The sequence below is a fragment of the Pristis pectinata genome, chromosome 16 (genome assembly GCF_009764475.1).
Source record: "Pristis pectinata isolate sPriPec2 chromosome 16, sPriPec2.1.pri, whole genome shotgun sequence".
NCBI lineage: Eukaryota > Metazoa > Chordata > Chondrichthyes > Rhinopristiformes > Pristidae > Pristis > Pristis pectinata.
This window is the reverse complement of record NC_067420.1, coordinates 29,529,094-29,544,500: the sequence shown is the minus strand read 5'-3', so window position 1 is coordinate 29,544,500 and position 15,407 is coordinate 29,529,094. Positions and strand designations below refer to the sequence as shown.

The 15,407-nt window shown below is 42.0% G+C and overlaps 1 protein-coding gene across 5 annotated transcripts in view; it reads left to right on the top strand.

Moving 5' to 3' along the window:
* LOC127578729 (receptor-type tyrosine-protein phosphatase T) overlaps window positions 1–15,407 on the top strand; it is a 935,885-nt gene that overhangs the window by 196,855 nt on the left and 723,623 nt on the right. The window contains exon 1 of one of the 5 annotated variants that reach the window (XM_052031109.1): window positions 7,034–7,136. The exons of 3 other annotated variants lie outside the window; for them this stretch is intronic. Coding sequence is in view for 1 of the 2 variants with exons in the window: in XM_052031105.1 (XP_051887065.1) it covers window positions 7,130–7,136 (7 nt within the window). In the remaining variant the exon portion in view is untranslated. Of the gene's footprint in view, window positions 1–7,033; window positions 7,137–15,407 lie in introns of those variants that run through there. One more of the 5 variants, XM_052031105.1, reaches the window with a different exon arrangement.

Here is a 15,407-nt window from a genome sequence, read left to right as displayed (position 1 = left end):
CACATTCCAGGCTGTTGTACTGAGCACACTATCAGAACTCAACATTGTTATTGACACGGCACACTTGGCAACGCGTGCAGATCAACTTCTCAATTCTCATACAACTCTTTGATTTGACAAATAAAGAGCAGAAAGGTGTCATTAGCCTTTGCTTAAATTGCACATGAAAACAACCCAGGAAACAAAGTATAAAACACTGGTTGCAGAATAATTTAGTTCCTATTTCTTGAAAACTGTGTTCTCTCACAGAGAAATAAAGTGGCTGAAACATAGACAATGATAGTAACATCTGTTGTCTCCAAACACGTTAATAGTCAAATAATGTGTCAAATCATGTGTGAATCTCCTAAGTACTATGCATTGTGCACTCTGTTCTAATTTGATTTGCATGCAATTAGTTAAGTTACTGAAGTAAAATAAAAACAGAACATTTCAGAATTCCAACACCAACATATTCTTGCTTCCATTTTAAGTGGAATATTTTTGTTAAACTTGTTTTCTTTTTTCCCCGAGTTCTTCAAACACCATGAGCAAGGTTATTTATTTCTTTGTACTCCTTTTCAAACATTTTCTCCCATGTAGCATTGAATGTTATTTGTATTATTTACTGCAACCATTAAGCAACACATCCCGAGAGACTGAGTTTTTTTGATGCACTGAAATGTTGCTGCATGCACCCCAAGCTCCAAAACAGGAGCCTCAAAACATTGCAAAATGGTCAGTAAACAAGTGTGTGATGTTAACTGAAATGTTAAATGGTGCCCTGCGCAGGTCCCAACAGGAGCACTCCCAATTTATTGCAGCTGCCTCTGCTCTGTTGCATAGCAGTCAGAGAAGGGCCACATTCTTTAAAGGCTTACTTATCATGGCAGCCAGGCAGCAACAATATAAATTATGGTTGCCATGTAGGAGACTGAAGCTGGATGCACAAACACATGTGTGCACGTGCACAGACACGCTTAAAATCCACCACCAAAGTCGGGCAACTGGATAGGAAGAAATCCTCTTGTGAGTTGCACCTCAGCAAACTTGGAGGAGAACATCCATCTCCCCATGAACAGAGGCACCCATTAAATGACTTGCTCAGTTGTTAAATTATTCAAAAAAATATTTTCTGCTAGTTTGCGTATGTCAGCAAGATATTAAAAGGGTGTTGCAGAACAATTGAAAGACCTACTGCTATGCAAGCCAATTTCCAAGCAATAATAAATTTTCTCCATGGGGAATAAGAGCTAGCCACTCACCCCAAAGGGACACAACTATACGAGTCCCGTTCTGAAGTAGTCACTTTGAAAACTGCTATGAGTCCTTGGACTTGGGCCCGATCCAGCCAGACCAACTCTGCATAAAATGAATGTGCTAATGTTCAGAACTTTTTAAATAACTGCATAACTTTACAAATAAGTACACTATTACACACAATAAGGCTGAGCCAAGGTTCTGAATGGCAATGATCAGGTTGAGTATCAAAAGAACTGTGAGCCTGGACTTGGACCAAGTTCAGAGTGGCTGTGGTTGAATTGGATTCAGACTGCGTTTTAATTTTTTTTCTGAGTAGATCTCTGATGGGAATCTTAATGTATTTGTTATTTTTTTTTAGCCAAAAGGACCTCATAGGTCAGAATATCCCAGAAGGGCTTCGTTAGTATCCTGGAGACATGTCCAAATGTTGGCTCTCTCAGAGGTTTAGTGCATGCTGATCCCTGAATGAGCTCAAGGCAGTGGTTTATATGACCTGAATAGATGGAACGATTAGAGTAGAAACTCATCCTTGTTCACATTCACTGCACATGCAATATAGTTGCAGATGCGTATTTTATTCTGCTTCCAAAATTCTGTTCCATTGACCTCATCGGAACAAATTTTCAAAAGTGGAATATGATGCATGTAAGCTGCTACTTTGAAAGTTTGCATGTCATCCAGAATAAATTTGTGCTCCACTAGTTTCAATCCTTGTTGGTATGTATTTTTTAGAAGAACCTCACTCACAGTGTTTTATCTTTCATGTCATACTAGACAAAACTGGGAGGTATAAACAAGCAGCAGGCAATTAATTGCCTTCATTGTGATCCTGCTGACCAATTCTGTAGGCCATGGCATTTGAACTTTGTAACAGAAGTGCAGAACTAACTGCACAGTCTTCAGGTGCTAAGAAAACAGCAGGCAGAGCTGCATCAAGTGCTGCAACTTGTATGACTGTGCCATAATGTGTGGGAGCAAAGCTCTGCTGTAATCTCAAAACTGTCTCTGTCTCCGCTCAGGCACCTTTCACAGCCAAATGATCAACCTGCAACCACCTCTGTTGTTAATTATGTGCAAAAGACCTCTCAAGCTTGCCCCACCATTCAATAGGGCCATGGCTGATCTACCCCAGGCCTCAACTCTTCCACTGCAACAGATCCTCATAGCCCTTGATCTCACAATCTTTCAAAAATGTATCTACCTCCACTTCAAATGCCTCTAATGTGCCAGCCTCCACAATTTTCTGAGGCAGAGAATTCCAGAGATACACCACAATCTGTGTGGAAAGTAAAGCAGAATTAACATTTTAGTTTGAAGACCCTTTGTCAGAACTCCTTACTTGCATTGATCTATGAGGAGAGCCAAGATTCCTTTGAAGCCCACGTATGCTTGTCAGCTGAATCTGCAGTCACCAGTTTGTTGACGTACAGGTACACGTTTTCACTCTGGACTGTAGCACTTCACCAAACTAATCTAAGTGATGAATAATGTTTTGATTTTCCATGCTGCTGTCCAGTATCCCACAGGGACTGGAATCGATCATTTTGCCGTAAGTGTGAGCCAGAATGCTCTGTTACCTGCAGCTCTTTGTTGAAGTGCAATCACTGATGGCCACAATTCAGCAGCATCATCCACTATCCCCAGTGAGAACTGTATAATTGTACAGGTTAGGAAATTTGCCACAAAATACTTGCTTCCCGATGGTTCTGCACAATGCTTTAGTTTGTTGCAGATATTTACGGTGATTCACTGGGACGTTTTGGTTCATTTTGCTGAACATCCTTCTAACACAAAATGACACATCAGCTCCTTCCAGTAACTTGTCCCCAAGGTTTATTTCTCTTAGTGATTTACAATGATAGCCGAGAAACAACGGTTCCTGCAAGAATTTGCTCTGATATATATGGCATTGAGTTCCAGAGGTTAATCTTTACATTTAATTGTTGTAGTAATTATCCATTACTGATCTTCATTAGGATTGGCTGTCAGTCATTTCTTGCAATACGGTTTTGCAATACACTTTTCTTAATGGTCACAAAGAGTTATGGATGTTTTTTTTAATCACTTGAAAGAATTGCTACAACTTTTGCAGAGGTTTGTTGTAATGATCTCAAGACAGAGGGTTCAGCTGCAACGCTGTCAGTTTTTTTTCAGTGGTCCCTTTCTGCAATAGTTCTATAGACATTCACCTTGACACCTCCACTGTGTGGAAGGATTCACTGTAATCCTCTTACTTCTTCAAATTTCTCAGTGTTATATATTAGGCTTGATGCAGATAGCTGAAACACATATTACTTTATTTTTGTTTCTTCAGGGATTTTTCACCAATTTCATTTCTTGCTGAGATTTAGCACAATTTGGGCTAGAAATTCTATTGAATAGAGCAAAATGGTTCATGCATTAAGTGATAGAATTTTTATGAAAACAATCACTAAACATGGTTGTATTGAAAGCATCCTTACCACTCTTCCATCCATATCCTTTGTGAGAGGAAGTACATCCACAGAGGCCACCAGGCTTACACAGTGATACAACATTGGTTTTGAAGTCACTGATGCAAAATTTTCCCATGTCCTCAACAAATTGGACATTGAACACCACAGCAGGTCTGGTCTGCTTCAGCTCTAGTTCATGAACTTTACTCTATTTGGTTGCTGCCAGTATATCTAGAATGTCCATTTTCAGCTAGGTTACTAATTCTTGTTAATGATCTCCCCCACCCTTCATCCTCCTACGTCTTCCCACTTGCTGATGTCCTGGGGCCCATCAATCATCTCCCTGACCTCTCCCCCATCTTCACCCCAACACTCCTGAATACTTTTTGATTGATCTCTCCCATCCATCTCACCAACTGATTTTAACCTTGCTATCACCCACAATCATCACTGTAGAATCTAGCAGTAGAGTGCATTGACAGATTTATGACATCTATTACGGTCAGGAAGTTTGGGACTTCTAAATTCAGATACACATGCCAACTCCCAAACCTGCTGATGTTTATAGAGATAATTGCCAACATTTCAGAATGGAACTATAAATAATTACCAGTGAGTGTGGGTTAATCCATTAAATTCTCAAAAAATCCATAATATAAAGAATCCATTAGAATGGTGTAGTTTCATACTGAAAATCAAAGTGGTTAATTCTCATAATGATACTTAAATGAAAGCTCCAAATTCTTGCAAAAATTTGTTGTGATTTTTCAATTACTGTCTCAATCAATTAGTATGTTTTGCTTTAAATTTTGTCAAACTATAATGCATTTTTAGCTATCCAGTTGGTCACTAACATTATCTTTATTTGTTAGTGCTTTTGAATATTCTTTCATTGACGCACTTAGTAACAGAAGACATTTATTTCTGCTTTGATGGTACACTAAAATATGCTTTCTCTGCAGTTCTCAGAGGGTGGTTATGATTTTATGTCACTTTCTCATCTCTTTACACTTTGTTGGGATTGTAAATTCTCATTTCAATGATAAGTGCATTTGAAAATGTCAGAATTCCATGAAAGTCAAAGACAAGTCTATGTTTAATAATTGTACAAGACTTTTCCATTACATGCAGTGTTCATGGCATTGCAGAGCTTTTCCTGATGTGGATCATGGCTGGAGTTTGATTTAATATCTTTGAAAAAAATAATAGTTATAATATCTAAGAGGAAAACCAAGTATTTACTATATAATTAGTTATTATGTATATATTTCTTCTTGTCCATATTATCCAGGAGTGTGGTGGAATATAATTTATGATTTGTTATTGTTTTGCTATACGACTGCAAATGCATTGTTCTTTTTATGTACCAATTGCCCTAATACTCTACTGCAACCTAATTGCCAAGTTACAAAGCAAAACAGTTTAGATCTATATTGGATTACTAAATTCTATTCTCACTACCAGCTAATTGGTAATTAGTTTATTTTTGTCACATGTAATGAGGTACAGTGAAAATCTTTGTTTTGCATGCCATCCACACAGATCATTTCACAACATAAGTACATCGAGGTGGTACAAGGCAAAAGCAATAACAGAATGCAGAATATAGTGTTACAGCTGCAGAGAAAGTGCAGTGCAGGCAGACAATAAGGTGCAAGTGGCATAACGAGGTAGATTTTGAGGTCAAGAGTTCGTCTTTATCATACAAGAGGTCTGTTCAGTAGTCTTATGACGGTAGGATAGAAGCAGTCCTTGAGCCTGCTGATGCGTGTTTTCAGGCTTTTGTACCTTCTGCCTGATGGAAGGGAGGCGAAGAGAGAATGTCTGCAGTGGGAGGGGCCTTTGATTATGTTGGCTGCTTTCTTGTGGCAGCGAGAAGTGTAGAGAGTCCAAGGAGGAGAGGCTGGTTTTCATGTTGGACTGAGCTATGTCCCCAACTCTCTGCAATTTCTTGCAGTCTTGGTTGCCATAACAGGTTGTGATGCATCTGGATAGGATGCTTTCAATAGTGCATCTGTGAAAAAATGGATGACGGTCAACAGGGACATGTCGAATTTCCTTAGCCTTCTGAGGAAGTAGAGGCACTGGTGATGTTTACATCTAAGAACTTCTATCTTATTAAGCAAAATATAATGGAAATAGAATGTCCATTTTACCAGAGATTAAACACGAATGAAGATACTGGGGACAAGAAGTAGGATGCATTGGGTGCCATTTGTTGATTAAAATTTGGACAAATGTACATTTTCCACTATGAATCACAGTAAATAGAATATTGGTGAAGATGTCAGTGAAGGTGCAATGAATGTGTGCCAGAAGTTGTGAAACAGGCAGATCATGATATCAATCACCACCTGTTATTAATTTGTCATCAGTACTGTCATTTTGGAACAATGTCCAGTTCATTTGATCTTACATGTCCAACTATTCATTTAACAGTAGGATATTTAACATTTAACACCCTTCTCCTTGCCCTCAGTTAATGCTATTTAAAAGAAGCATTAGCTTGTAATCATTTAGTTTTATTTCTTGTGAGTATAATTCTACAGTTTCATCATTGTGTTATGTGGGGAACATCCATAGGAAATGGAATGCCAATACTGAAGGAACTGTTGCAGACTGATCCAACTAAATGCTTGTAAACATCATTGCGAGAGCTGGCATTCACCTTGGAATACAATGTAACTGGGAGAATGAGCAGAACTAACAAAGAAGCCATAATTGTACTAGATGTTCAAAGAGCAATTCTCCTATTCAGACTCAGCAAGGGATATTCCATAAGCTATGCTTCAATAAAGCAATGGTCATTTAAATTGGCCTTCTGCCACAAGAAATTGCAAAACAGAATTTTTCCCATTGATTTCTGTGGGCCAAAGAGCTGGAAGATCTGCACTCTCCAATGGATTCCATGGAAACTGCACTGTTGCAATACACGGCCAACATTGAACTGGAACAGAAGACCAGAGCTTTCAACCCAGTCAAGTGCTTAAAATAAAGCAGCTCTGTAAGGATCTCTTTGCTATTGAGCAGAAGATCTGCTCTATTAGCTCATAATGTGGTTTGATGTCAAATTCTGTGCACTCCTGTAAAGCAAAGGGTGATGCGAACAAGCTGCTAGAGGAAGAGGTTCCGGCAGGCAAAATAACAATGTTTAAAAGACATTTGGACAGATATAAGGATAGGAAAGGTTCAGAGGGATATGGGCCAAACGCCGGCAAATGGAACTTGCATCTTGGTCGGCATAGACGAGTTGGGCCAAAGGGCCTGTTTCCGTGTTGTATTACTCTGTGACTCTTTGACAACTACAACTGCAATTCAGAGAAGAGCGAGGACAGCAATACCAAAGTGAAATGACAATGAACTTCTGTGCTGGAGTTGGAGATCTTTGCATCTCACAGTTTGCTGAGCACTGAATCATTAGGAAAAGCACGGAAGATCAATACCATGAGAGAATGAAATGTAAGTACTCCTGTTATAACAAAGTGCAGGAACTGCATTATATTGCTATGATTGCAGGTTTCTTTATAGCACAGAATGAGATTCAAAACATGAGTATCACTTTGCAGAGACCACATAAAACTCTGCTCTGTATTGGAACCAAATGGGATTGCATTCCCTCATGTAGGTCCATGACTGCCATCCTGACAGCAGCTATGGTACCTACCTTCGTCAGCAGTCTGCTGTGTTGCCTGCATTTTAGCCAATATGGCAAACCTAAGGTTGGCGTCTGAGTAGCAAGAACTGCTAGGAGACGGCATGGCCAATTATTCTGTGTACACATGCACAACCTATGCACACGATTAGTGCTTATTTACCATTGTGCATTCCTTTAATACTTGTCATTTGTGCTTATTGCACGGTCTTTGCCTTATTTTTGGTTTCCGACTCAGGATCAAGGATAATATGTTTCCAATCCAGTTCTGTGGTTCCAAGGTAGCTGATAAGGTCAATGTGGGATCTGCAGTCTCAGCCAGAGATGGGGCAACAGGTGACTGAAGGCATATCTGGGGAGGTAGTATGGGAGAAGCAAAGGACTGCAGATGCTGGAATCTAGATGAAAAACACTATGATGCTGGAGGAACTCAGGAGGCCAGGCAGCATCTGTGGAGAAAAGCAGGCGGTCAATGTTTCAGGTCAGGACCCTTCTTTAGGACTGAAGATAGGAAAAGGGGAAGCCCAATATACAGGAGGGAAAAGCAGATCAGTGATAGGTGGATAAAAGGGAGGAGGCAGGGTGGGCACAGGGAGGTGATGGGTAGATGCAGATAAGGGATAGTGGTAGGCAGGTGCAGGGGAGGGGAGAGCAGATCCACTAGGGGATGGGTAAAAGGAAAGAAGAGAGAGGAAAATAAGGGCTAGGAAAGGGAAGGAGAGAAGAAGCATGACGGGGGGCATGGTCCACTCCTTCTGCCATTTTTTGGTAGGCGTTAGCATTGTCCTAGTGAAGGGACTTGAGATTCCCGGTGCTTATCCAGATGCTCCTTCTCTATCTTGATCAGTCACAGGTCAGACATTCCCACAAATTGGTATGCTACAATTTTTCAAGGAGGTTTTAAGAGTAGCCTTGAACTATTTTCCCTGTCACCCTGGTGATCTTTTGTTATGATTGGGCATAGAGTAGTGCCTGGTTTGGGAGTCTGGTGCCAAGCTTGGGAAAAATATGCTGGAGATGTTGACCTGAGAGAGACAGCTGATGTTGATTCCTTATCCTACCATGAGACTTGGGGACTATTGTGAAGGCAATGTTGGTGGTATGTCTCCAGCATATTGAGGTTCCTACTGCATTCAGAAGCATTCATGAGCACAAGAATTACTGTCACTTAAACTAGTTCAACCCAAGGTTTTGCTGAATATCTATTGTGTTTCAGCAGTGCTGAATTGTGTTTCAGCAGTGAAGGCAGTGCAGGTCAGGGCCAAGAAGAACCTCGGTGATTGGCAAGCTTTTGGAAACATTAATCTGAGAAAAGAATAATTGTCACCAGGAGGAGAATGGATTAATTAAGGCAAGCCAGCATGGATTTGTTCAGGACAAGTCACGTTCAACCAGCTTGATGGAATTTATTGATAAGTTAACTGATGGAGTTGATGATGTTGATGCATTTGATGTGGTGTGCATGAATGTTTGGAAGGCTTTCGATAAGGATCAGCAAAGTGAAGCACATTGACATAAAACTGATATTAGCACGAAGACCAAAATAGCGAAGTAACAGACAACAGAAGGTCAGGGCAAATGGCTGTTATTTTGGACTGAAAGAAGGTGAATAATGCTGATTCCCAGGGATTGGTGTTAGGGCCATTCCTTTATTTGATCTATTTTAATGAGGTAGACTTGAGATTGCAAGCCACAAAGTCTGTGGATGACACAAATTTTGGCAGTATTTTAAGTTGCAAGGCAGTTGGTGATGGATTGCAACAGAACATAAAGTTGTGGTGCAATGGGCAGATGAAGATTAATGCAGAGAATTGTAAGATGATACATTTTGATAGGAAGAATGAGGAAATGCAATATAGATTAGAGGACGTTGTCCGAGAAGGGGTGCAGGAGCAGAGACCTGGGTGTCTGTGATCACAAATCATTGGAAGTTGCAAAGCAGGCTAAGAAATCAGACATACACAATTCCGGGCTTTGTCAATAGAAGCATCAAGTATAAAAGCAGGGAAGTTATGAAGAACCTTTATAAAACACTGGTCCAGCCTCAACTGAAATATCAAGTTCAATTCTATTTGCTACATTATGGAAAGGCTATGAGGCTGTTCAAAGGTGTTCACAAAAGATTTACAAGAATGGTTCCAGGAAATAAAGACGAATTAGAGAAACAGGGACTGTTTTATTTGGAGAAGGCTGAAGGGAGATTAGTACAAGTACATAAAATGATGAGGGCTCTGTAGGGGGTGGATATTAGAGGGTTATTTCCTTTGGTGGGGAGATTAAGGACCAGAGGTCATAAGCATTAAATAAAGGGGAAGAGAACTAAGACTGACCTGAGGAAAAACTATTTTATGTAGTATGTGGTGGGAATCTGGAATACACTGCCTGAAGATGTGGTTGGAATATGTTCTACTGCAATATTCGTGAAGAAATTGGATAAATACATGGGGAAGCAAAGGCTGTGGAGAAAGCCATACAGTGGAACTAGCGAGTTGTTCTGTTAGAGAGCTGGTGCAGACCAAATGGCCTCATTCTGTGCTGTAACCATTCTATAATTCTGTGATTGCATCATCTCAGCATGGCAGCAAGTATCAGCTGGCTGGTTGTCATTAGAACAGCAAGGCCTCTGGCGGAGTGATGGAGCAGCTTCAGTGTCGACATCCGAAGAGAACACAGCTGATCTGATCCGCTGAGCCATAACCACTGCTCTGGTCTAGCACCCCAAAGAACAGATTGCTGATCTACCCAGTACATTGAAAGCCCCTGGGAACTGTTACCCAGGGCCTGATGACAGAAACCTCAGCTTTCATGCCAGCAGGGTGACTTTGCGTGACAGCAAGCTGAGCTTCCAATATAGCATCAAGAAAGCAGATGACAGTTGCTTTTGCTGCTCTGGGCATTGTGGCATTAGCTGTCAGATATTACATTATGCTTGGGCCACAAGTGTCTGAATAGAATTGGTTGCTGCTTTGAAGTGGAAAGGATGGGCTCCAAATGATGCAATCGCTGGATCGTGTTGGTGCTGGATTCTTCTTCATCCTTAACATTGAATGCAGGCTTTCTGACAGGCCCATTGATGTCCTAAACATCTGTGCTTCAGACCCATCAGTCTTCAAAGTCAGCTGTAGCAGAGCCAGCGTACAACCCTGTTGGCACCTGGATTATCCATGCCTATTGCTCTAGCAGCAAGCCTCCATTGCTCACCTGCTCAACAGTTGCAGGTGCCACCTTTTAATGCCTTCTTTAAATTATGTGCAGTCAGAACCTGAAGGAAAACCTGTGAGAGGGAAATCAGGAGACCACAGTGAGTGCAGGTCGGCAGTAACCTCTCCTCGCTGACAATCGACATAGGCGCGCCTCAAGGATGCGTGCTTAGGCCACTGCTCTACTCCTTCTATGCTCATGATTGTATGGCTAGGCACAGCTCAAATGTCATCTATAAATTTGCCAATGACGCCACTGTTGTTGGCAGAATCTCAGATGGCGATGAGGAGGCATACAGGAGTGAGATAGATTGGCTGGTTGAGTGGTGTTGCAACAACCTCGCGCTCAACTTCAGTATGACTAAGAAATTGATTGTGGACTTCAGGAAGATGAGGTCGGGAGAACACACACCAGTCTTCATTGAGAGGTCGGCGGTGGAAAGGGCGAGCAGCATCAAGTTCCTGGGCGTCAACATCTCAAAGGGTCTATCTTGGGCCCAACACATTGATGCAATCACAAAGAAGGCATGCCAGTGGCTCTACTTCATTAGGAGTTTGAGGAGATTTGGTATGTCACCAAAGACTCTTGCAAATTTCTGCAGATGTACGGTGGAGAGCATTCTAACTGGTTGCATCACTGCCTAGTGTGGAGGCTTCAATGCGCCGGATCAAAAGAGGCTGCAGAGGGTTGTAGACTCAGTCAGCTCCATCACGGGCACAACCCTTGCAGCCATCCAGGACATCTTCAAGTGGTGGTGCCTCAAGAAGGCAGCATCCATCAGTAAGGACCCTCACCATCCGGAACATGCCCTCTTCACGTTACTACCATCAGGGAGAAGGTACAGGAGCCTGAAGACCACCACTCAATGTTTCAGGAGCAGATTCTTCCCCTCCGCCATCAGATTTCTGAAGGGTCCATGAAACCCTGAACACTACCTCGTTATTCCTCTTTTGCACTATTTATTTATTTTTGTAACTTACAGTAATTTTTATGTCTTGCACTATATTGCTGTCACAAAACAACAAATTTCACGACATATGTCAGTGATGTTAAGCCTGATTCTGATTCAATGTCAGTGATGAGAAGTTTATCACTGCCTGTCCAAAGTGTACCTCCGGAGAAACTGAAATGAGACTGGAGCAAGGTGAAGATAATGACACAGTGAAGGGAATGGGGTAAGCATGCTTACATCATCTGCAGCACGTAAATCATAAGAGATGGTTGATGAGGGGGGAGTAAGATGCAAAACACCAGTTCTGTGTGAGGATATCACCATCTTCAGCAGTTTCAGATACATTCAGACCACTGTGAGCATAAATAACTCTCCAGTAATGACCATTCCCTCCCTGCAGATAAGAAAATGCAAATGCCTGTGTCCCCATATAAGTTCTGCTGCCCCATCTCACCCCATCCTGCAAAAGAGAGGTGAATGTGTATGTGAGTGTTATGAAATATGTTGGAGTATTAAATTTTAAATTAACTTAAGTTTTATTTACAGCGTGGTAACAGGCTCTTCTGGCCCAACAAGTCCACGCTGCCCATTTTAAACCCATATTAACCTACGCGTACGTCTTTGGAATGTAGAAGGAAACCGGAGCACCCGGAGGAAACCCACGCAGACACGGGAGAACGTACAAACTCCTTACAGACAGCGATGGGAATTGAACCCTGATCGCTGGCACTGTAATAGTGTCGCGCTAACCGCTACGATACCATGCCGCTTTTGTGGCTGTCATGTTCAATCGTTGGCAGTGTGTGCAAGATATGAAACTTATTCATTTACAGAAGCTGGATGCACTTATAGAATCATTATAGCATAGCAGAAGGCCATTCAGCCCATTGAGTTTGTACCAATCTGTAGAGCAATCCCATCAGTCCAGTTTCCCTGCACTTTCCCAGTCGCCCTGCAAATTATTATCTTTTAAATGCCTATCCCTATAAAGGCACTAATTGATTCTGTCTCTACCACCCCTGCAGGTCGTACCTTCGAAATCATATCTACTCCAGTTGAAATGATTATCCTCACAACCTCTTTCTTCCTGGTCTTTGACTGGGACAGCTCCCTTCTAATTATCTTATCTAAAACAGCCATGATCACGTGTACTTATATGAAATTTCCTCAAAAACCTCTCTACTGCAAGGAGAAGTTCAGCTCTCCAGTTTAACCTTGTTGCTGAAATCCCACACCCCCATCCTAGGAAATCTTTCCAGCACCCTTTAGTTCTTACGCATCTTCTTAAAGTGTGGTGTCAAAACGTAGTACAATAATCCACTTGTCGTCTAACTAATGTGTTATACATGTTCAAAATAACCTCCTTGATTTTATACTCTTTCCCTGCAAGTATGAACCCCAGGGTCCTTTATGTTTACTAACCAATCTTTCAAGATGCCTTGAGACATTCCAGGATTTATGCAATTGTACACCCAGGTCCTTCTGTCCCTCATACTGGGAAGGCCCAGCATTTATTGCCCATCCCAAAGTGCCTTTCATAAGATGGTGATGATCCACCTCCTTGAACTATTACATTTCAAGTGGTGAAAGTGCTCCTGCTGTGCTACAGAATAGGTGGTTTCAGTCATTGTGCGTGGTGTCAGGATTGCCAGTGTGTCAAACATTTGTCTGTGACCTGACAGGGAGCCTTCAACAGTGTTTCAAAACAATAAAAGTTAAAGGCTTGGGAGGTCCTGTCAAAGAAACTCTCACTAAACTCTGAGGTGATGGTTTGACACCAAATGGAACCAAGGCTCTTCTGAGACCGGATGAGAGTCAACTGCGTCACTGCGGTGCTTTATTTATGTAAAGTCAAACTGAGTAAAGGTGCAACAAACAATTTGCTGGAGGAACTGAGTGAGTTGAGCAACATCTGGGGGGATCTAGAGGGAAAACAATTGTCAATGTTTCAGGTCGACAGATGGAACCAGATGCTGGAGGGTATCTGGTGGTCTCCTCTACATTGGCGACACCAAGTGCAGATGAGCCAACTGATATGCAGATTGCCTGTGCTCTGTCTGCAATGGCCATCCCGAGTTCCTAGTTCATGCCATTTCAACTCTCCAGCACAAACCAGAGGAACAGCACCTCATATTCTGCCTAGGTAGTCTACAACCCAATGGCATGAAAATTGAACTTTCCAATTTCAGGTTGCCCTTATCTCATAGTTTTGTCTCTGCCTCTTTCTCTCTCCTTCCAATCACCTTAGGTCCTCCCATTTTTGTCCCCTTTCCCATACCCCACTCCAGACCACCCCCATTATCCATTTTTGTACCCCCTCCCCCTCCTGGTTCCATCCACCCACTACCCATACATTTCACCCACCGGATCCCCTCCCCATCTGCTTTCATCTGCCCTTCACATCTCATTATCAGTTTCCTTACTTATCAGATTCCAGCACTGGCAGCTTTAGTTCCCACCTCGCTGTCTCTCGCTTCACCCTTCCCTTCCCCTCTCCTCCCTCAGTCCTGATGCACGGTGTCAAACCAAAACGCCAACTGTTCTTCTCCCCCCACAGATGCTGCATGAACTGTTGAGTTGTTTGCATCTGCAGTCTCTTGTGTCTCCAGACTGAGTAAAGGTGCCAGATTTCCTTCTTTCTGAACCAAATGCATTTATATATAATCCAGTTGTTGCCATTATTGCTGCCTTCTTTTTGTTCCATATTACAGTAAAACTGATAATCTGGCATTGTCTGGATTGCCAGGATCCAGACTGTGAGCCAGGTGTGCATCCAGAATCAGCATTGGGGTCAGGAACGTGGGTAGGTTTGCGGCAGGAGCCAGGATCCTGAGTGCTTGTGTATTTCCTGCTCCCTTTAAACTCACCGGGCTCACTGGAAAAGTTGTTGTACTGTTGTATAGCATGCCCTCCAGGACATGCCCTCTTCTCATTACTGCCATTAGGGAGGAGGTACAGGAGCCTGAAGACCCACACTCAACAATTCAGGAACAGCTTCCCCTCTGCCATCAGATTTCTGAACAATCCATGAATCCACGAGCACTACCTCATTACTCTTTTTTTTGCACTATTCATTTATTTAATTTTATGTCTTTGCACTGTACTGCTGCCATAAAACAACAAATTTTACGTCATGTGTCAGTGATAATAAATCTGATTCTCATTCCTGTAAAAAAGGTAAGTAAATGTGTGTTTTGGTATTAATAAGAGTAACACCCAATAGTCTGGAAAATCTGCTGGTCCGTTTAAAGTCCTGAGGGTATTGGATGATTGAGGTTTTACTGTCCTTAATTAACTAAGTTTAAAATCCTCAGCTGCTAAAATAGGATTTCAGCTCACACAATCAAATTAGTCACACAGTCCTTGGATTAGTTGGTCAGTGATTTAGCTAGTCTGCTACTGTTCCATACTACTTGCAAGAAAATTTTGTGTGTTTGATGGTAAGTTGAATGTTTTGTGTGAATCATGACTGATGGAGGCTATTAGTAAGTGAATGAGGGGTGCAGTGAAGCTGCACCCCAGAGTACACCTCCAGGTGCTCCGGTTTCCTCCCATGTGCCAAAGACATACGGGTTAGGAAGTTGTGGGCATGCTATGTTGGCGCCAGAAGCATGGCGACACTTGCGGGCTGCCCCCAGTACACTCTACTCAAAAGATGCATTTCACTGTGTGTTTCGATGTTCATGTGACTAATAAAGATATCTTAAAATATGGCTTTTGCGATGCATTCACTGACTTCAACTGTTGAAAACCTTTGATGTTCTTGTGTCACCACATTACTTGGGGCTTGACTCAAGGCACTGAATTCACTACTATCTTCTCCCACTTTCTTCTCTGCGTGTTTCTTGAGGAACTCTGGTCTCCAGGGATACAAGACATTTCTCCTACTCACCATCTTCTTCACTAAGATTTCCATTGCAGATTC